Below are 23436 nucleotides of genomic sequence, written 5' to 3' on the forward strand. Positions count from 1 at the left end.
CAGCCAGCAGCCACCCATTTTGTCTCCCTTGGTCAATATCTGACCTGCATATAGCAGCCAAATTACCAACTCAAGTAGAAGCTTCATGCACGAAAAAGTTTTGTTTTTAAATCAATGAAGGCGTTGTGTGTAGACTTTAATTACTGAGTCCTAGCTCAGTCACAATCATTCACAAGATCCACACAAACTGTCAGTTGTTCCACATAAAAAAGCCGTCTTTTTTTGAGCTTTCTATTTCCTGGTCAAACATGTAACTTTAAGAGCATTTGCACCAAAACATTACCGCAAAGTAGGCTGGGAACAGGACGTGCTCCCAGTGATGCTACAATAAAAAAAACAAACATATGCTAGCATGCATGCGGCAGCGGGAGCAAAACTGAGTTCGGTTGTACTTAACTGAAGTATTTTATCAGTTATCAGTTATTATTAAGCCTCTAGCTTCCTTTTAGTAAGTAAAAACCTTGACTATGATTGCACTACATTGTCATGTAGACCTACAAAGTACACTTGGAAGAACAAGAGGTGAATAAATGTATTGCAACTGATGTGAAACTGATGAGGGGTAGGATTAAATAAGCTTTGCTTCTTCCTACTCCTTTTTGGACATGCAAAATTGCGAATTGTACTATGTGATGTGCTACTGTTTGACTCATGCATGTTCAGGATTAAAACCATGAACCATGATAATAACAAGCCTGGTAGTGCCGTACAACTTTTATCAGCAGTCCGCAGTGCCCTCTACTGGTCAACATTATTATTATTATTATTTTTTTCCCTTTTTTTCCTTTTTTTCCTCTACTGGTCAACATTCAAACTGGACGCCAACCTGTCTATAGAGGCCACCTGTCTATAGCAGCCACTTTTGCAGACTCCCTCTAGTGGCCGCTATAGACAAGTTTGACTGTATTTTTATTGGATCTTTTATTGGATTAGGGACCTAACTCACAGAGGTTTGTTACAAAAGCCAAACAATATTGTTGGTCAAAGTAAAAGTAAAACTAAATTCAGAAATACTTCGGTTGAATTATTTTTAATGCTTTGAAGAGCTATTTTCATAATCAAATTCATGTTTGTAACAAAAGCTTATTATTTAAAAAAAAAAAAGGATCAGTTCCCAGATCGGAAGCCAAAAAATGTGGATGGGGACATCCCTTCTAACCACCTGGGATTGCAGGCAGCACGGCAGCACAGTAATTCCATCACATTCATAGCTTTGACATTTATAGCTGCACAACACAGCATAACACAGCAACTAATTCAGTAAAGGAGGAGGGAGGGGCAACAGTAAACAAACAACAGTGGCAGATTAACGATGAATCACATTGTGAAGCAATTCAAATCATACAAGAGTTGTATCAAAAATTATGCACATAAAAACAAAAGTGGGGAGTTTTGAGTGACACTGTCAAAAAGATATAGATTTAATAATATATTTATTATCGTGGTTGTGGACTGAATACGGGTTGCCTTATTTAGTTACATGAGCATCTCTGATTCAAGGAGCAGTGCTCAGCATGATGCAGTGGGCAAACTACAACCACAATAATACACATGTAACAATACCTTCGTAAAATGTATTTAGAGAGCTGTTATATTGTTATATTCAGTGGTGCAGGTCATGACCATGCTCACGGTATCAAAGATAAGAAAGTAAGATTAAGGAACATCGCACGATTACACTAGTGCAATTTTAGATGTCCAAAAGGGAGTGGGAAGAAGCAGATCTTATTTAATCCTACCAATTATCCGTGTCTTCGCAATTTGTTCACTTCCTGTGTTAAAATGTCACCATTTTCAAATAATAATAAATAAGAATGTGTAACAATAGCTAGATAGCTTATTCAAATGAACTTTACATTTTTGTTTCTTAAACATACAAAAATCCATCCAAAGCAGTTCAAGACATGCTAAAAGATTAAATAGCATAAATAATACACATGTCTGCTTTGCATTATTTTTATTAGTATGATTACATATGATTGATATTGAAATTTTTTTGCGTGGCCCTAATGTGTAATCCTTTGTAATGTTCTGACGCAGTCCTTGTTTCATTTTATTTATATATTGGAATAAACTGCAGGTCAATAAAAACAAGCAGCGCAGCACATTGCCGGACTTTGGACATCGCTGGTTTACACAGTTATGAAAGGCAAGGAAAAAAAGCAGACAAAGAAAGTAGAAGTGTTCAAAATAAATAAACAAGTGAAACGTCTACATAATACAGGTATATACATATACACACACACACACAATGAATAGAAACTAAAATATACTAAAAGAAAGCTAAATTAATAAATACACTCACAAATGTAAACAGAAACCTGGTTTTTGCTCCTATCTGTCATGAGCTCAAAGATCTAAAACTGTTCCTATGTACACAAAAAGCCCATTTCTCTAAAATGTTGTTCACAAATCTTTCTAAATCTGTGTAAGTAAGCACAACCACTGGCGTAGCATATCAAGCATGATTAGGATTGTTTAGGCACAGCTACCCACGATAAAAAGCCACTTCAAAACATGCAGTTTTACCACACAACACAATCCCACAGATGTTACAAGCGTTGAGGGAGTACGTATGTGATAGGCACGCGGACAGCAGGGATGTTCACCGCAGCTGTTGCCCGTGAATCGATTTCTCATTTCTCTACCATAAGTCGTCTCCAAAGGTGTTTCAGAGAATTTGGCAGTACATCCAACCAGCGTCACAACCACAGACCATGTAATCACACCAGTCCAGGACCTCCATATTCAGCCTCTTCGCCACCGAGATCATCTGAGATCAGCTGCTACAACAATCGCATGATCGAATGATCAAAAAACGTCTGCACAAACTGTCAAAAGCCGCATCAGTGAAGCTCATCTGCATATTGGGCTCTCGACCTGACTGCAATTCATCATCATAACCGACTTGAGCGGGCTCACATTCAATGACGCCTGGCAATATTTGATTGATTACTGTCCAAAACAGTGCTCATCTGTCATGGTCTGGTTTGAAACGTTTGGAAATTAAAAAAAATACATATAAAATTATATAAACTGTAAATAAAGAAATAATGAACCTAATTGTGAAAATAAGCCTTGTGAACATAAAATAACTATCAACTTAAATTGCCCTCTTTCGGGAGGGGAGATGTCTTCTTAAATACAAATGCAATAAACTTTATTTAATGTTTTTTCTGGATTTTTTATTACATGCTGTGTCTCTCATTTACAATAAACATACCCTAAAAATTCTGTACTGTTCACATCTCTTCACAAGAGGGTAAACTTACAAAATCAGCAGGGGATCAAACAATAAATCTGAATCTTAAAAGTGGATTAATTTCATTCAATTCAATTCAAAAAGTTCAACTCTTATCCTGTGTATTTACTACACACGGAGTGAAATATTTCAAGAATGTATTTCTTAATCATGTTGATGACAGCTAATACAAGCCACAAATTCACCTCTGCTCAACTGCACTTCATGCAGTTTACAGCAATGTGTTCATACAGATTTACAAGCCCCGACTTCATTGCAACACATTGTTATATTGCTTTATCATTTGCTCATGTTATTTCAGAACTGGCAAATGCAACATGTTGAATAGGAAATGAACAAATGTATTAGCAATTGATGTGAAATGAAGCGGAAGGATTGAATCAGCTCTGCTTCTTCCTACTCCTTTCGGACATGTGGAATTGTGATTTGTGGTATGTGATGTATACCAAAGCAAAACGTATGAATGTTCAAATAACATGAAACCATTACCATTACTATTACCATTACCTCATGAACCTCATAAAATTAGAAAAAATGTTAAAAAGTTCAATATTGTGAACTACTGGTTTGCGCTCCGGCCAGCAAATGAACTGCAAAAACTTCCTGAACCTTTTATTGGTCTTTTTGTCTGAATTGAACAAAAAGACCAATGCTCTCCAGAGGTTACCCTCTGGAGTGCATTGAAGTACCTCGAGGGTACAAGTACCCACATTTGAGAACCAATGGTGTAATGTAAAGGTGAGCGGATGCAGTGGATGCATCCGTGTGTGTTTTTGTTCAATTACGAATAAGTCCTTGGACACAGGAGGGTATTGGGTGCAAAACAACAAAAGGTTCTGACTGAGTGCCAAAGTTATTTTTTGCTTTTCGTTACTTGGTCTATCTTGCTCAAAAAATTGTATATAATATAAGTAGGACTGTCAAATGATTACAAATTTTAATCAGATTAATCACAGTTTTTAATTAATTATTCATGATTAATCACCATGAGCAACTATGTCTAAAATATAACAATTTTTACTGTATTTAATGAACAGAAATATAAATGACAGGACAGGATTATACTGTATATATTTGTATGTATTGACAGCTCCAAATGAACTGAATACGTCAATCAAGCTAAAAGAGAAGTCTAAAAATCAATTTGTCTACCACTAGTCTCTTTAATAGAATCAGAACATATGAATCACACTTTAAACCGTGTTATTATGAGTAATGAGGGGTTGCGTTCAAAGACACCATGTAATTTAAGGTAAATTTGCTTGTTTCCAGTGTATTTTCCAGCATACTTAAATTGTACATCCGAATTAAGAGTTCCAAAGTGAGTGATAAGAATATCCACTTCATGTTTTTCTTTATCTTCCTGTTTATTTACACACACACACACGCACACAATGAATCATATCTTCACACAAACTGCACAGGTGTTTGTAAACCCATCTCTTTCCCGTACTTTTGTGCCTACTCGCCCCTCACCCAGGTGAACCATACCTTCCAGACCAATCATATCTTCACACAGACCACCAAGATATGGCTTGATGTTTGCCTCGCACTCCTTTTACTCTGAGCACAATGAGTAGGCGACTGGCCATGGGGATAGCTGTCAGAGAGGCTCTGGACCAGTTTTTTAGAAGAAGATGAAGAGGGCACTGAATCAGAGATGGATAACGATGTCTCGGACGTGGAAGATAACACCGCTTTTGAGCCAGACTGACCGGTCAACAGATGGAGAGGAAGCAGCACCTGAAAAACAGGCACCTGAAGAGACATTTTGGTAAAAGAGTGGCGACTTGCTCTGGTCTTTATCCCCCTAGGACAGAGGAGGTAGAGCGAGAGTGCAAAACATCATAAAGATGACGCCAAAATGGTATGCAACATCTCGTGTGGATCTTCCAACTATTTTTACTAGAGTCCATTGAGGGAATTATACTGGAGATGAAAAACGTGTAAGGGAGGTGTGTGTTTGGGGACACCTGGAGGGAATTAGACCTGGTCGACCTCCAAGCCTACATGGGTCTGTTGATTCTTTCAGGAGTATATCGCTCAAACAATGGGGCCACATACGTGCAGGTCTACGGGATGCAGAGTCTGGCAGGTCTATATTTCGGGCAACTATGTCCTTAGAAGAGTTTCATATTATTTCAATAATTATTTGATTCGATAACAGACACAGGCAGACCCACACACATGTTCATGTTGAGGAGTTTGGTGTCTGGTTTTCCATGTCATATTTACATTACATGTTCACTTTGGAATACATTTTGACTGCCTGTATGTATTTCACTGTGGTAATTCATGTTAACCTCTACTCTGAGACATTGTTCACAGCTAAAAAGAGTGGAAAATAATACATTGGTGGTGATTCATGGTTTGTGTGTTCATTTAAGAGCAGTTCAATTTGACCGGGAACACTAAAGTAAGGGTAGGAAGATGAACACAACACAACAGGAGGGTTAAATATTGTTAAAGGACTGTATGCAGTGGGTTCCTCCGGCTGCCTAGGGGGCACCAACTTTCAAACGTACTACTAGCATTTCAAACGTAACAAATGCACACGCACGAATTATGTTTGTTGTTAGCCAATGATAGCGATTTGGCGAAGTTTAACCACTAAAATTAGCTATTCTTGAATGCAGAACCTATCATAACAACATGAATGTAAATTGTTGTTCGCCCTCTCTGAGACTGCATGTAATAAATACCAACAGCCATGAGCGACAGAAATTAAGGGCAGTTATTTTATTTGGGCCTGACAAAACTTTCAGACAATTTTTAAGGATTTGGTTTTTGAAGGAATTCATAATTATGAAAAATCTAGACCTTTTTTTGGTACAGCCTCTTCCTTTAAAGCACTATTAGTAACATATGCTAGCAGGTGGTGCTGTTCTAATATCATCCAATATATGTTTTAGTTTCATAAAAATTTTATCTGGAGAGAGTTGCATTTCAATTTAGTCCCTTTTTAAATTGTTAAATTGTTAAAATATTTGCTTAAAGTCTTTGTCATGTGTGTTTTATTCTGCTTATAATAAAGATCAAGAAATTTAAAGCAAAAAAATCTTAAAATCATTCAATGATCTTGAAAAACATCCAAGTAAAAAGTTGCGGAATCAGTATTGGTATCGGTAAATGGTGGTAATCGGTGTTATACCTACACGGCCCTGTATTTACTTGGTGTTGGGCTCAATACCTAAATTTCTAGTATAGCCCACCTCGAGTATAATGCATATATATATAAAGGCACAGGCATGTAAAAAAGTATTGGACCGCCTTGTTCCTTCAATTTCTTGTTCATTTTAATGCCTGGTACAACTAAAGGTACATTTGTTTGGACAAATATCATCATGACAATAAAAATAGCTCGTAAGAGTTTAATTTAAGAGCTGATATCTAGCCATTTCAATGGTTTTCTTGATAATAACCAAAATCACAAATGTTTTTACATCAAGATCTATGGCATTGTACTGCCAAAAAATAAAATCCCATGACTTATTTTTGTTGTCATCATCATATTTCAAACGGATGGCGCTAGGATTAAATAAGTTTTGCTTTCCTCCTACTACTTTTTGGACAAGTGGAATTGTGAATCGAAATATGTGATGCATTCCACTGTATTGTGCATTCATGTTCAAAATAAATCAAACCATCACCATAACCATATTTCTCCAAACAATAAACCTTTAATTATACCAGACATTAAAATTAACAAGAAACTGAAGAAACAAGGGTGGTCTAATCATTTTTTCCATGACTGTAGATTAAGCAATAACTTATTTACCGAATGTTGTGATGCTCGGCTTCCACACTCTGAGAGATCATGCCAGCATCTGTTTAAGAAAGCTCTCCTCTGATTGGCTGATAGTATCCAGTCTAAAGAGGTGTACTCCGGCGTTGCTCGGATGCGAGCGAATGGTGGGGTGCTCTTTTGGTTGGAGGGGGGGCTATAGAAAGGCTAGTGGTCGCACATCTTTTCTAGTGGCGTGCAGCATGTTAAACTTTAGCCAGCATGGATGGATCTGTGCGCACTTCGCTGCAAGTTAACTGTGATGTTTCGTCTCATACTCCCACCGTATTTACTACTACTTGTACTACTGCTGCTGTTATAAACAGCGACGAGTCCTCTCGGGAGTGATGGGCTCCAAGTTGAGCAGGCAGCGAAGTCTCGATTTGGAAAGTAAATGGTCCAAAAGACGGCGACAGAGGAATGACACCCCCCCGGTGAAAAGCGATAGAGGCGGTAAAGGAGGAATTGGTGGCGGTGGTAGTGTGGGTGTTGGTGGTGGAGGAGACCTGCTGTTTACCTCGTTGATGCTCAAGTCCGACAAGCTGCCAGGGATGCTGCGGAAAAGCAACCACAGCCCATACGTTAGACGGGTGGCTTGGATCCGTGAGATCCAGAAGCATCTCCGGGAGCAGAGGACGGAACAGGCGGCAGAAGTGCTCAAACTGCTGAGGAAGGTAAGACATGCATTGATGTTTACTTTTCGTCAGACTTTCCTCTGCAACTTTGCTCCACAACACTAGGCACCTCTTCACGATGTCTTAAGGCTTTTATTTGTTTTAGTAGTTTGCACTTCAACGCATCATATTGAGGTGTTCCTACAAGCAACTGTCAGTATGACTAAGTGCAAACCTCAATAATACCAATACTACCAATAATAAACATATTGTTACACTAATACCTCTCTGACAATGACAACGCAAATATTATTGTGTTGCCATATTTCGTCATCATAACTTCCTTTCAAGACAAAACTCCATTGGACTGCTTGGGTCTAAATAATATATTATGCCGGATTCGCTCCATGTTTATTCATTTCCAAAGCACAGAAAGAACACATGACAAAAGCCCTTTTAGAATAGAACATCAGATTGTAAAAAGACAAAAAGACTTAAAAAAAAAATCCATCTTTTTTTAAAATCATTTTTAAATGTCAAAGTCAGCAAATGTAAAAACATATGTCATGCTATTGTAGAGCCTATACCCTGTACTTTATTACTATACAATGTTTCTGTCAATTTGCACTAGTTTATGTATTCATTCATTTTATGACTGAAAAAGCCATCTATGAATCTCATGTACTAATGTTACTATTACACATTCCTTATTCTTTCTTCCCCATTATAAAATGGCAATATCTATCTAAATGACATTGAATACACGCTAAATTCCGATTTTTTTTCATAAATATCCATATCCTATACAGTATATACAATATATGTGTGTGTGTGTGTGTATAGGCTATACAGTACAGTGTATATACAGCGTTATTCAAAAAGAATGAACCGATTTCATTCCGCAATATTTTATGAAGGAAAAGCAATAGAAAACTCGAGGCAAGTCACAAATATTCAACTCACAATCCAGTTTTATTTCCTGTCTTACAAGTGTTCAATGTGGCCACTACCTGCAGCATAGGCAATACCAATGTAATAAGAGAATTCCTCCCAGACGTGTATCATCATAGTGCGATCAACTGAACGTTGCCAGAGTAATGACGCGACTACAACTCCGCTTTGGCAGCCATTCAAAATTCGGAAAATTCCTCTTTCAAATGGTCACTGATTCATTCCACGATGCTTTGGAAGTGAAGCAATGCGTCATGAAATGGGTTTGTCCTTTTTCAGCCCTGTATATTAGTGGTGGAATGGTAAGTATTCATGATGGAGTTTTGGTACAGAACATTTGGTATGATACAAAGGTGTACCGAGTTCCCAAATGGTACACATTGAATGAGGGACAGGAAGAGGGAATTCTGCAAAAATGTCTCAACCAACCCATGCTTTGTGCTCAAGATGCAAATCAACAAAACCTAAATTGTCCAAACAAAGCTAAATGGTATTGCAATGGTGGTTCTCAACTAACTTCTGAAAATCTATATTCTTTAAAGATGGATATCATCATCAGGGAATGCTGGTGGCAAGACCTTTTTTTTCAATGTTTTTTTCTTCATGTCCCCTCGGGAGCTCCGTGGGTTCACAATTAATGATGAAGCCATCGCTGTATGTGTTAAACAGTGAAACAGTGGCACTTTCACAGCCGATTTTAAGATGGAAGCCTGGACATAACACTGTCCCAACCAAGTTATCAGTTTAGCCTAAGTTAGCATGGTGATGTAGCTGATTTAAGAGAGAGCTACCTTCGCTGAACACGCAAGTCCAGATGTGCTAACCCACTAAACTCGCTTTGCAGAATACCCCCGAAGTGTAACTGCCACGTGCTTCACATATGTAATACGTAAACTAATACAGTACAGCCCAGCGTTTGGCAAGCGCAGTACTTCTCAAACAGTGGGGGGTGGCCCCCAGAGGAGGGGGGGGGGGGCACGGTGAACTGTCAGGGGGGGCGTGAGAGGCAGGAATGACTTTCAGCATTAGTGCAGACCTGCCAACGTGTACTGTATGAATTTGTTGCACTCAGCATGCAGTTTGACTCTTTAATACTCTTGTATGCTTCACTGCTCTCCATTTTGTTGCATTTTACTTGTTTCAGTTATGAATTCAGTCTATACAGTACAGATAAATAAACAGATATTATCAGTTTCTCAGTAGTATTTCAAATCGGGGGGGGCGAAAACATTTTTTGACAAAATAATTGAGAACCACTGGGCTAGCGGGGGGTCATGGAGAGCAATAGTGCCAAAGAGAAGCCAGAGCTTGAAAACCCCCCTCCATTCTTAAAGTTTCCAGTTTCGGAACACTTGACCCTCTCTACGGATGAGTGGGTAAGATGAAAGCAGTGTGCCACCATTAAGGAACTTTGGTTTCCTAAAAATAAAATAATAATTTAGACTGCTCAAATTGTCATTGTTGAACTTGTCTGAATTGTTGCATTATTTGCAGCTTATGTTTTATTTTAAAAATCATGTTTACACAAAAGCTAAGCAGCTTTATGTTTTGCATTTTGTTCCTTTTCTTTACCAAAAACTAAATGACCTACCTTAAACCGAAACATATTACCGAGAAAGAACAATCCGTGAGGAGGAAAACAACAGCGAGTGAGTGGTTGCTTTAGGATACGAAGGGGTTAAATTAAAACTGCATGTTATTATCCCTCCTTTTGTTCACAGTATTTCCGGTGTGGATTTAAAATATTTGAATAAAAAAGCTTCATCTTACTGCTCCATGTCTTTGTTACACATGCAGCTCTTATCTGCCTAAACTAACTGGAGGTACTACAGGTTTTCCGGCTCTTATCTGATATCCACGATTGTGTAACACTTTTTCACAGTTTAATCCGCACTTTCTGGATGGGGGATTTACCCTGACTAGAGAGAGGCAAGAGTGAGCGCCGTTTTTAGAGCTCAGCTTGAGCTTTCCACTTCCTCTTGGTAGCTTAGCACTGATCAAAGCTGGGGGGGGCAGACAGTCAGCATGCTCTGACGGGAGCACTTCTGATCAAGACAACTCCCTGGCATAGAAAAAAACACTAACTTCCGTCCCATCTGTAGGTGCTGCAGAATGCATTCTGCAGACGTGTGTTGTAACAGGAAACAATGAGTGTTAAGTGTGGGATGAATCTTAGTGGGGCTTTGTGTTGATTATTTGCATGAAGCTGAAAGAATGTGAATCATGGAAAAACTTCCTCCAAGACTTGCTGACCGGTGCCCTTATGTATTGCATTACTTCATGCAGTGACTCACATGAGAGAGGAATATATTCTTTTTTTTTTATGCTGGGACAATTTTTGTAAATTCCCTCAAGATAAAACAAGAAAAAAGCTTTGGAATCTGAACAAAATTGACCAGCATCCCGGAAGCCTCCCTTCACAGCCACAGTTCATCATCCATTACGTGACATTACAGCAGGGAGTCAAGTATCTAATTATCTTTTAAGACTGAAAAGAAGCAATGGGTGCCGTGTTGCTGTTCATCTTCAGCAGTGTTTTCCTCTCTGGAGAGGTGGAAGGATTTGGAGATAATCACCTTGAGATGATGGAACATATTTTTTTCACATTATGCAACCAATAAAGTCTCTCAAATGCAGCATGCGCCCTCAATGTTATTAACGTAACTTAGTGTGGAATCTTCAAGATGTTCATTAGCAAGATAACAATCGGTATAGGTCTCAGTTTAGTTGGAACGTGCACACTGAGTAACCAAGGCGCAGTGATGCAGAACAGTATGAGAGGTTGGCTGCCATAACGCACACAGCGGACATTGTTCTACATCGGATTGATAGAACTCCAAATTTGACTATTAATGAGTCATTCTTGACAATCATCCTTGGAGTTGGGTGGGGGTTAAATAACACATGTAACAATTTATAGGTCCCGTATTGTAGTATTTTTCAACAATTTTAAACATCAGAACCTTTATTGTCATCCTGCAGAAGGACAACAAAATTGTATGCAAATGAGCTTTATTTTAAGATGTGCAGCGAAGCCTCTATTTTTTCCTCTATGAAGTGGTGTCACGAGAAGCCGCAACTTCAAAGACGACCACTTCCCTCAAAAGCAGAGCACAAAAGTGAGGGAGACTATACATTTTTCCTCACACGTTACTGTTTGGACGTCATTAATCGTGCAACATAGGGGACCTTTAATGGTCGTTTCTCCAAGCCTGAATTAGCGAATGATTCATTGCAAAGTCACCTGATATGAACTTAGTAGGAAATCATACAAAAAAGGACTGTAATTGTAGCAATTAAAAGTATCAAAAGGTAAATAAATGATACCGACATGCATGCATGCCAGAACAAACATGTCTGCCGTGCTGTGCTGAAAAAAAATCCACACTTTAAAAGCAGTCTGGATTAGTAGATATTGTTATTATTCACATCCTAAATACAGCCTTTCTGGCCTAGATACTGTGCACTGATTGCGTTCTTGCTAAATTAATGTGAGGCTGCAAGTTTTAATCTTTGCAGTATAAAACATGGCGTAACAACAAAATGTTCCATTTTATTACATCTCAGATGCAATTAAAACCCAGCGAACAACGTTTACTGCTGCAACAACTTCAACAGTGGTCTGGATTGGTCACACTCGGCAATGTTACTAATTGGATTCAAGTGAAGCGCATGTGTGGGGAGAGGTTGTGTGATTCAGAGCCAGACACTTTTGATATCAAATTACATTCACAGGGACTTTTCCCAATCAGATCTGAGCCCATGACGGAAACAGAGATGTGGACAAACGGGAAATGTTTGATGCATTTATGTTTAGAAATCAGTCTAATTAATCCTTACAATTTGATTTGTTTGTGTGCTGTAGCCGCATAGATCATATCATCATAACACAACAGTCTTAACTCTGTGCAGTCTGCCTCCACATGAGGATTACTGGAGGGGGAGCTGGCCTGAAAGGATAGCCCAGCATCAGGGACTCCCACTGAGGTCCAGTGTAATAAATCAAGTCAGAAGCCGGAGGAGGAGAAAACGCTGATGGGAGTTTTCCCCTCGACGTGCCTCTAGGCGTTCAGTCTGTCAGAGCACACGAAGCATAAATTACATAACCTCGACCTCCAGCCTGTATGATAGTCTGCATTATTAGACTCTATTTGCGCAGACGCTGTTAAATCTTCAGCTCCACAACTTAGAGTTGTATAGTTTTAGCATAAATTAGCCGGCGTTACAGATAAAGTGCTGATGCAAATGCCTTCAGCACCCTGGAGATGTGTCCTGCTTCTGGGTTTGAATTACATGTTCTTGCTTGACATTACTGATATTATTATTAATTGTTTAAGAGTATCAATGACAAAGAATCTTTTAACATCTTACCACGTTGATTGTACAGTACATCACCACTTTAAGGGTTACATTCAGGGACCACAGGTCTATTTATAACACACAGCTCGCTCCTTCATCCCCTCCAAACACCACTGCTAACTTGACATTGACGTTCTCCTCCGATTTAGGATCAAAATTTGCAATAAGAGTAACTGTTATAATATATTAGATTAAACTCCAGTACCCTCCCTCGTCTCTCTTCAATATGCCTCACACACTTACTAAACACATTTTCAATTATAAAATGTATAGGTACTCGACACTAATAGATGATAATATAAGCTGATTGATGAACAGATGCAATTGGAGTTACGGTGTAGAACATACTGTATATTTAAGTTTCACATTTGAGTCTCACAGTAACTATGGTGCATTCAAACAAAATGCAGAATCTCAACAAAAAGAAAAAACATTATAAGTGAACATAAAGACAAACAGTTTTAACAGTGGTATGTGTATGCTGTACATTTTACCTGTGTTATCACTCGGGGTGTCCCAAGACACCCAACTCAAGAGACGAGACGATGCATGAGTTTGGTCCACAAGAACAAGACGAGACAAGATTTTAACACTAATTTTAAAAAACTACAATGAAAAAATATGACCGGACAAAAAACTTTTTTCCGAGTCACAAAACAGTGCAGGTGCGTTTTGAAATGTTTATTGTCCCACAAACTGACGCTAAACAATATTGTCAACGTTTTCTGAGAACAAATAAACCACTAATGCTATGATAATATTGTAATCATAATAATAATGTAGGGCGGCACGTTGTTGTTAGCACGTTGGCCAACACAGTAACAGCCTGGAGATCGGGAAGATCTGGGTTCGATTCTCCCCTGGGCATTTCTGTGTGGAGTTTGCATGTTCTCCCCGTGTGTGCGTGGGTTTTCTCCGGGTACTCCACTGCCACCGCGACCCTAGTGAGGATAAGCGGTATAGAAAATGGATGGATGGATGGAATAATAATGTATAATAATATAAAAATGCATTATTTACTTTAATATGGATAGATAGACACTTTATCTATCTCCTACAGAAATTCACGATAAAATGTCATCTTTCACTCTGTAAAGTTGTGGAATTTCCGTTTTGTGGCATGTATTTTCTCACAGGCAGGTCATACTGTCTGTCAAATGTTTGCAGCGTTTCTGGAAATGCTGTATTGTCAACTGTATTAAAGAGCAACAAGAGAAAACTAATTATCCAGTTTTATAAATTATTACCGTCTTAGGGTGAATACGATTTTCTGTAGAAAAAAAACTGCCTATTTTCGGAGGAAAAAATAAGAATAAAAAAATTTGAGGGGGACCAAAAAGCAGCAAATTTGCAGGTCCGTGAATGTTGAGTCACTGTAAATGATCAAACAGGGAAAAGGCCGACTAGTCCAACCAGTTACATATACAGCAGGCCTGCAATCCTCTCATCAATACATCATGTCAGCTTTTAAAAGGAGTTGCCTCTCATGTCACTTAAATGTAAGATAAACCTTTTCAATTTTTTTTTTTTTATCCCCTCTCTCTTCCCAGGACTTGGGGCTCCAGGGGACGTCGCTCAATGACATTTTGTACAAGAACGCAGCTTTTCTCAACCTGGTGGACCCAATTTCACACGAGCTGCTGCTGGGTCTGGCCCGAGACCTGCAGTGTCCAAAAAGGGTGAGAATCCTTAAAATACACGCCTAAAATATGCCTAAATGCTTAAAATGTCTAAAATAGGGGAAAGGTTGGTAACCTATCAGCTTTGACTGCAAACATGTAATGGATGTTTTTCAAATTAATTGAAGATAAAGCTGATAAGAAGGGCTTTAATTAGGCTGTTGTTGTATAAACACAGCCCCTGTGTATTTTTTCTTCTTTCAAAGAGGAATTGCCGCATTCTGATAAAACGGCAGCAATGGCAACAATGTCGATAATCTCTTCTGGGTTTACCGCAAATGACAAGCTTGTAAAATGTTATTTATTAGTTAAGTCATACATTCGAACATTGTTAAAAGGTCCCCTATTATACTAAATTGACTTTTTAATGATGCTGTAACACTAATATGTGTCTCTAGAGCCTGTTTATGAGCACCAAACGTGAGAAAAACCAATCATCTCCCTCACATGTTTGCTCCAGTTTTGACAGAAGAGGCACTCAAATGGTCCCTTTTGAAGTGTTGGGTTTTCATGACATCATGAAGGGAAGACCCTCCTTCTTCATGGACATGATACCGCCTCTGACCCACCTCTTGATAGATGAGCACACTCGTCACAGGCTTCACTACACATCTTAAAATAAAGCTCTGCCAGCTACCCATCAGTCAGCTACAGAAGTAGAAGAAGACATGCAGTCCAAATGTGAAGAATTATCCCAATGGGAAAGTGACTGGTCAAAGAGACAAGCTAGTTCACAGTTTACTTGCTTTCTTTCAGTTCAATGGTAACAAGGTCACAGGGCACCGGGGGGGCTGGCAGGAGTATGCAAATGCCTTCCAACTGGTCAGTGTGGGCGGGCAGTGCACAATTTTAAGAAGATAACATTGAACACTGTAATGTCACACAAAGGAAACAAGCCAGAACCATTTGGAAGGACTTCCTCTATTAAGACAAATAATAAATACAAGAGTTCACTTGTCATCATTAAAAGGCTCCATGCTGCATGAATCCATGTCCACAGTATGTAAATTATGCCTGGCATACAAAAACAAAGCATTCATATTCAAAATACATACTCCGACAAAGGGGAAGACACCAAATAAACCAAGTGACTGTAAATCACACATTCGGAAGCCATCGCTGTTATCTACAATTATCTGTTTTAGGAAAAGATGGGCTGGCTTAAGATAAACTAGCCACAGGTCTAAGATAATCACCTGTGAGCAATTCTAATCTTATTGCTGTTTACTTTGACAAGGGAAAAGTCCAATGAGGAAAAGGGGTGGAGTGTGCTGGTAGTGGCACTCTCCTGACTGGCTGGTGGCTCGTGGCACGACAGTGGAGCAGACGTGACTGGCTTTAAGACACACTGTGTGTTGGTTTCAGACGTGCTGCTGCTGCCATGGAAGGCATTTTTGTAGATCAGAATTGGTGTAGTGCTTTATTTTTGTTTTATTGTAGACACTTTGCATTTACAGTCATGTGAAAAAATTAAGACGCACCACATGCTTGCCAATTTGTGGCGCTCCCAAAGGGTTGTGCTCAAAACTATTTGGAAGACAAGCTAGTAGAGCCGTCCCTCGTTTCTCGTGGTTAATTGGTTCCAGACCCGAGCGCAAAGTAGGATTCAATATTGATAAATGGAATATTTTTGTAGTTAAAAGATTGGATTTTTACGTTTATTAGAGCCCTGTAGACATGAAACACCCCTGTAGTCACCTTCACATTCCTATTATTCTTTGTCTACAACACATTGCTCAACAGTAATGCACAGGTGCAAAAGAGACCGTCGCCGCTAGCATAGCAAGCTACCGAGCTAACTAGTTAGTTAGTCCCAAATTTACTTCTTCTAAACTTAAGAAATTGTTTCAAACGGAGTGGGGAAGACAGACAAAGTAAAAAGCCAAAACCTTACCACTTCCACATGGAATGGGAGGAGAACTGGGAAGAGAAGTATGTCATGTCCGACATGCTATGGCTGACTTGTGTGAAGTGTGAAGGCAATCTAATTTAATGTCATGTCTCATCAGTGTAACATTACTGACACCTAGTGGCCAGAATATTACATATCACTTGTCTTTTAATACATTTTGACTAATAATAGTCCATAGTCAACCGTGTAACAGCTGTCATTTATTAATTAATTTTCAAAAAACCATGATAGCGTATACACTGTATACAGTATTTGTAATACAGATATTTTCAAAGTTGTATAATCATCAGATCAGTGATCAATGACTCATGGCTTAGTTACTACGGCTATGTTCACACTGCAGGTTGTTTGTACTTATATATGATCTGTATCCATGAGCGCTGTATAGGGGGAAAGGTTAGGACAAATCCAAGGGCTACTGACTGACAGGGGCCCCAAAAAATGGGTACCGTAATTTAAGGAGTGTTTTGCCGTGCAAGACTTGGGGAAAGGTACTCACGGATCTAGGAAAAACTTATTTTGTCATCTGAAAATTATTTTTTAAATCTGTGTCGGTGATGGTCAATGTCTCACCACTCCTGGCACAGACTACTCACCCACACGCTACTCAGAACAGACGTCGCAGCAAGTTCCCCACAAACTGCCATAGCCAAAAGTCTTGCCCTTTTCCTTCTTAATCTCCTGCATGAAATAATTTGGTTGAGAAAAATGTTGACTCCGGTTCACCAAATCCTTGAAATTACCACAAATGCCACAAGACTGAGACCACAAATTAGGGGCATGTTTACTTTCCTGTATATACACAGTATCGTGTGTGACCTTTTGCTTTTCGCACATACACGTCACTTCCCGGATGCCTTGCGTTCAAATTTACAAGTCGCATTTTTGGGTAACATGAGCCACGACATAAAAGATTAAAAAAAAAGGAACTGGGCATTATACCCTGCAGTGTGAAAGTAGTGTAAGTTGCAAAGACATTTTGCTTGATGGCGGCCATGTTTCTGAATCAATCTTGCTCAAATTTGACAGACATTACCATGTCTGTCCCCTAAAGGTGTGTACTAAATTTCATGATGAGACGCGCATTCAGTCATCCAAGTGGCTGAAAATGCCACCTCTGACTGCTTTGAAGCATGTTTGTTTGTCACCCAAGAAAGGAAGTGGCAGTTGGAACGGTTAATCGCCTTAAGGTAAATTGCCTTGTCTTGCCTCTCTCTTGTTGTCTCTGTTTGCCACATTGCCTCTTTCTTGTTGTTGTGTTGTAGCATTAATTAGATCTGCCCAGCTCAGCGTAACCCGTTCCATTTATAGTGACAGAGCAAGGGAAAGAAGATGAAGAAAAGAGACATTGAGGACGAAGAAGGGGGTGGCAGAAGGACCATAAGGTTGCCATGAGGGAAATGTTGCTTTTAAAGGAACAGAGTGATGCTTTGTGTGTTTTTTTTCATTTTCCATCAGAGCGGCACAAATCAATCTCCATTCAATGCTGATGTCGATCCGATATCAGCGCGAATCCTACATACTTTTTGTACTTATTTTGTAATTAATCATTTTAGAAAAGGCTTGATCAAGTGATATTACTCTAACAGCGAACAATAGCAGGTATGACAAAAAACGACCGATTTACTTCTTTATGCACATGGGAAATAGTTTTATCCACAATGTAGTGGCAGCTAGGCATAATATGGCCAGGTTCGAGGTGCTCAATTATGGGCGGCGCACACGGGAGGCGACATCGCCTCAACTCCATTCATTTTCAATGACCTGATATCCGATATCAATATCTGATTGAGATACCCCTACCAAAGGTGGCACCAACGCTACTACAGTGTAATATTACGACATTACTGATTAACTGTGATGTACTACGTGAACACAACACAAATATGCATTTGTTTTTTACATTATATTTAACGTTTACATGGGAAACTTAGGTTGTCCTTTCAAACATTTCGGTCGTACAAAATACCATTGTCTTGCAAAAAAAGATCAAACCGACAGTGTTGATCCTGTACAAATGTTTCTCAGGTAGTTGTAAATGTATCAGAAAAGAGCATCGACAATCCCTCCTTCAAGCAGGTTTAGTCATTCACCACCACACCGTTTTATTGAGATGTCTTACTTGCTATTCAACCCCTGTCCCTCTTTTGCTGCAGGAGACGGACTCCCTCAAGTCGACCAACAAGATCTGCCGCCAGCTAATTTACCACCTGACGCCTCACTCCAAGTGGACAAGACAGAGTGTTCCCAGGAGGAAGACTCAAGCCTGGTGAGTGTGCGTCCTCACTGTGCCATCACTCTTCAGATGGATGCTTCCCCGCCACGCCGGGCACATCCTCGTCATAAACATCAGCGCAACTCATAAATCCTGCTTAAAGTCTTTCTGCAATACTAATCTGTCTTCTGTACTCTACGTACAGGGAAGTATGCAGGACAGCTCCTTACTATCCTGTTTCATAAGTGAATTGCTTTTTAAAGGAAAACACACGTCTTTCCCTTTTGTGTCCGTTCTACAGAGTGAAAAACGGTAATGGGACTCAACTATTTCGACTATAAAGCCCTGAAAAAAACTTGTACTGCATGTTTTTATATGCATGCTGTGACCATGCAGTAAAAGGGTACATTCATGACAACATGTAATACTAAAGTATTTTGCCGTATTTTGGTCTTTTAAGCATTACCGAAACTTCTTTCCTGGGCGCATTGATTTCATAGAGCCCATAGCAACTAACGCTACTTCCGTCAACAACAGCAGCATAGAAAGCGCATGTCTGTGTTTGCTACTACTAATCATGACAGACTTTGTAAGAGCCACCCCCGCCGACAACTACTTTTGGACAAATGAGGAACCTTTTTTTGAGCCTGAATATGCAGAGGATGAGCTACAGGTTATAGAAGCTGAGCGGGCAAGAAGAGAGGGTGAAATGTCGGAGCAGACGGGGGCAGAGAAAGTCGGGAATGGTGTAAATGTGGAGCTTACCAAGCCATGGCGACAGAAATTGAGTGTTTCTGCTGCACCGAGTGGCATGCGGTGTAACCATCAATGGAAAGGGTTTGTGTATATGGCGAGGAGGACATCGCTCCAAGAGATTGCGTCACAATCACAAGCGTGCCTCAATACTGCAATGGTGCTGTTGTAGGCTGCCAGTAATGACTAACTCCTTAGAGCGTTGAAGACATTTTTCCCTTTTTTTTGTAAACTTCTGCTAATTATTCGTGGAAGAAAATGGAGGCGAGAGCATTTGAAAGCCCCACGTTGAAAGTGTTTGAAGGCAGCATAAACAGCGGTTCTGTCATTCGTTGGCCTTCAGGTTGCAATGTTTGCAAACAACAATGAGCTCATTAGCGAGGTCTGCTCCTCTCACATCACAGCTGCAACGGCCCATAGAGGAAGACTCATTAAAACAGGCAAAAAATGAACCTGTTTACATGATTTAAACATGCTTAATTAACATTACAACTTTTTTCTGAAGCACAATTTTTAGCGATGAAGCACATTCACTGCCCATTGTATTTCACTTCTACCGTTTCCTGGTTCCATTCTTCCCATATTGTATTGATCGTCTTCCTCTCTTTACTAGGGGGCTTTCTCATCCACTACTGTAAGAGTCCATTTTGTTGGGTTGTTGCCACACAGAGCAGCTCTGCAGTTGGAGCCAAGGCTCTGGGGAAACACGCTGTCAAAGTTGGAGATAGAGGAGGGGGCGGAATCACTGCAAGGTTGCTGATTAGAGTTCTTGTGTTCTCTCCCCCACCAACCCATTTTTTCTTGACGCCGTTGAATCACGAGAGAATTGCCTCCATGTTTGGAAAAACAAAAATGCACTGGGTAAAATAAACTTGTATTTCGGCATGATGTCAAACTGAAATTACTACAGTATTTAAGAATGCAAAAACAGTGTTGCAAACTGCTATCCAATTGCAGTCATGAAAAAAATTGGGTACCTTATTGTAGGAGTGTCCTGATCTGAATTGATATCGGGTATTGGTCCGTTATCAGCAAAAAATGAGCATCGGATCTTATCGGTCTGCATCTAAAATCTTCTATATTCGCACTCCGATGTAAGCAGTCCATTCCAGACTCCTCTCCAGCACTTCTTTCCATTAGCGGGTGCCAACGCATTGACAAAGTAGCAAGAAGCAAGAGCGACGTCCAAGTCCAAAAAAGACGTCACAGCAAAACCCACCATTCGCAAGTCCCTCTGGGTTAGCCTTTTCTAACATTCCACACTACAACATAAGTAATAAAAGTATGATTTGTGCTGATATGGATCGGATTGATATCAGTATTGGCCGATACGCAAGCCTGAAATAGCGGTATCATTGCGAAAGTGAAAAAGTTGTATCGGGATCACCCCTACCTTATTTGTTTGTGAAAGCTAACTTCTACTCCTGCACACAAAGGGGTAAAAATTGGTCAAAACATGCACTTCTACTGTGTTGCCTGTGCTATTATTCTTCTGACAAAAACATCACATGGTGGCGCTATTATTAAATCCCAAGTCGGATTGACTTGAAATTTCTTACACAGCTTAATACAAAACACCCACTGTAACTTTAAGGTGTTTAGCCGAATCACCACTAAATTTAGTACACACCTTTAGGGGACTTGCAAGCACATGTCTGTAAAATTTGAGCAAGATTGGTTGAAAAACATGGCCGCCATCAAGCAAAACTTCTTTGCGGGACTGAGCAACAAATTGTCCGTAAGTCATTGACAATTTGTCTTAAGGTTAAAAAACATTGAGGAGGCAGTGATTCTCAAGTGGTGGGTCAACCCCAAAAGGAGGTTGCGGAGCCGTTTTCAGTGGGTCACGGGTCTTTGCCTGGGCAAAAAAATAGTAATAATGTAATGACCCAATGTCCGTGAATGTACCACACATTCTGTGCAGTCTGCGCTATTTGCTTGCTACACCGTCACAAGGTGCGTGCCATGTTTATGGGAGTCTTTTGTCAAGCTTGAGCTTGACTTAACATGCCTTCCATGCAACACACAGCTGCAGATATCTGCTGAAGAAGAGTGCGCCATAAAGAGAGAGACAGCGTCTCACCATTGCACTCGCATTGTGCTTCAAACAGTCCCTTTAAATAGAAGATATTTGAGAAGTTTGAGTTGAAATATTTCCACAATTTGGGTCAGCGCTTGTCATTGAGGGGTGATGGTGGGTCCTGCAGCCAAACCAGTTGAGAACCATTGTCCTAAAGCATTTTGACCACAACCTATAAGGGGCGACTAGCAGACTCACAAATCACAATTCTGGCTCTATTACTCAAGCTGCTTTTGCTTTCAGAACGGTCTTAATTGCATAGCAGATGTGACATGCTTAATGTATTATCAAGGCAGTTTCATTTTTGTCTGCCACTGCATGTTTTTTTTTGTACTGCTGCACCCTAGAGGTGCTTTTAATGTCATTGTAATATGTATCAAATCCCCCATTAATCACGCTCATATTCCTATAATTCTAAATGATTATTGCACTTACAGCACATTTTGATATTAGACTGGGATTGCAGCAGCTACTTCATGACTTGTTCTTTACTAGGGGTCTGTAACTGATGTAGCGGCCATGCGGCAGCTATTACCAGCATCTCTGATTTCAGTGCCGACGTAACCCTGTGTGTCTTTAATCAGCAGAACGATGAAGGAAAAGTGTGGTTTATTTATGTCGCCTTTGTTACAGAGCAGAAGGCATCACTCAGCTGGTGGGCTTGGGCACAGTTTAGTGCTCCCAGCTTGTGCTGTCTGATAAGCGCGAGATGAGTCGCGGATGTGACAGCTGTTTGGGCGGGTGTCAGCAGCTGTGGGTGACCGTTGACTGGTCGGAATTTTGACACAGTTGCATCATCTCGAGGCCCACTCTTCAAAGATCATGTCATTACCTTCAACAAGCTTATATTTTGCGTTCCGTTATACTGATTAGTTTGTTTGGATCGTTAGCAATCAGGATTAGGGCAATGCTACTTAATTAGCGGCACACGGATGCGAGAATAAGTTCAACTTTGGTACAGGTTGTGATGAAGGTGGAAATTGAGAGTTTTGTATTCACCTTTAGCTGTTGCAGTCCACTTGCAATGGGGACAAGCTTAAATAAGGTTGGGAAGGGGTGGGAAATAGACAAGGGAAGACCCTGTTTATTAGAGCTGTAACAGTACACCATGCCGGTCCTTTAAATCCTTTCCTAAAAAGTGGCGAGCTGTACCTATGCAACATCGCTTTAGGAAAAAAAAATTCAGTTCAGCAATTGGTATCATCGTATTTGGAATCATGTAGTTCGAGGTTGTGATTCTCCATTGTCTACTTTCAGCTTTGCTCGTAAGGCTTACAAAACGGATACTTCAAGCCCTCTGCTTGGTGGGTCAACCCCGAAAGGAGGTTGCGGAGCCGTTTTCAGTGGGTTGCAGGTCTTTGCCTGGGCAAAAAAATAGTAATAATGTAATGACCCAATGTCATCTCTGCTTGGCGCTGAAGGAGGACATCATGAGACAAGAACATAGCGTCACAGCTTTAACCACATCGGGTGAACGAGTTCTGGAAAAGCTTCTCCAGGATCTTGTTGCCTTCAAAAGCCACATCAATATGATCAATCCCTCCGACATCCTGCTCTCTACTGTTGACATATAAACTTATACACTAGAAATCTTGTTTACACTGCAAAAACAACCATTCTTGAAACAAGACCAAATGATTTTAAAATGAGACTTTTACTTCAAGCAAAAAATTCTGCCAACGAGGTAATCGAAATTTGCTGGGCTAGAATTCTTATAACGAGAATATTTTCTTGTGACTTTTAAGAATATGAGCACTACAATAAGAAATCAGGTCAAAGCTGAAGCAAGTTGTTCTAAATCACATAGCTAGATTTAAGTAAAATGTT

The 23436-nt window shown here is 39.9% G+C and overlaps 1 protein-coding gene across 1 annotated transcript in view; it reads left to right on the plus strand.

Annotated features, from left to right (window-relative positions):
• The first annotated feature begins 7184 nt into the window (after positions 1–7184).
• The window catches only part of lrrc75bb (leucine rich repeat containing 75Bb), a 36823-nt gene continuing 20571 nt past the window's right edge, over positions 7185–23436 (plus strand). The window contains exons 1-3 of the mRNA XM_054757557.1: positions 7185–7720; positions 14521–14649; positions 18718–18830. Coding sequence (XP_054613532.1) covers positions 7394–7720; positions 14521–14649; positions 18718–18830 — 569 coding nt within the window. The 5' untranslated portion in view covers positions 7185–7393. The remainder of the gene's footprint in view (positions 7721–14520; positions 14650–18717; positions 18831–23436) is intronic.

The sequence above is a fragment of the Dunckerocampus dactyliophorus genome, chromosome 17 (genome assembly GCF_027744805.1).
Source record: "Dunckerocampus dactyliophorus isolate RoL2022-P2 chromosome 17, RoL_Ddac_1.1, whole genome shotgun sequence".
Taxonomy (NCBI): Eukaryota; Metazoa; Chordata; class Actinopteri; order Syngnathiformes; family Syngnathidae; genus Dunckerocampus; species Dunckerocampus dactyliophorus.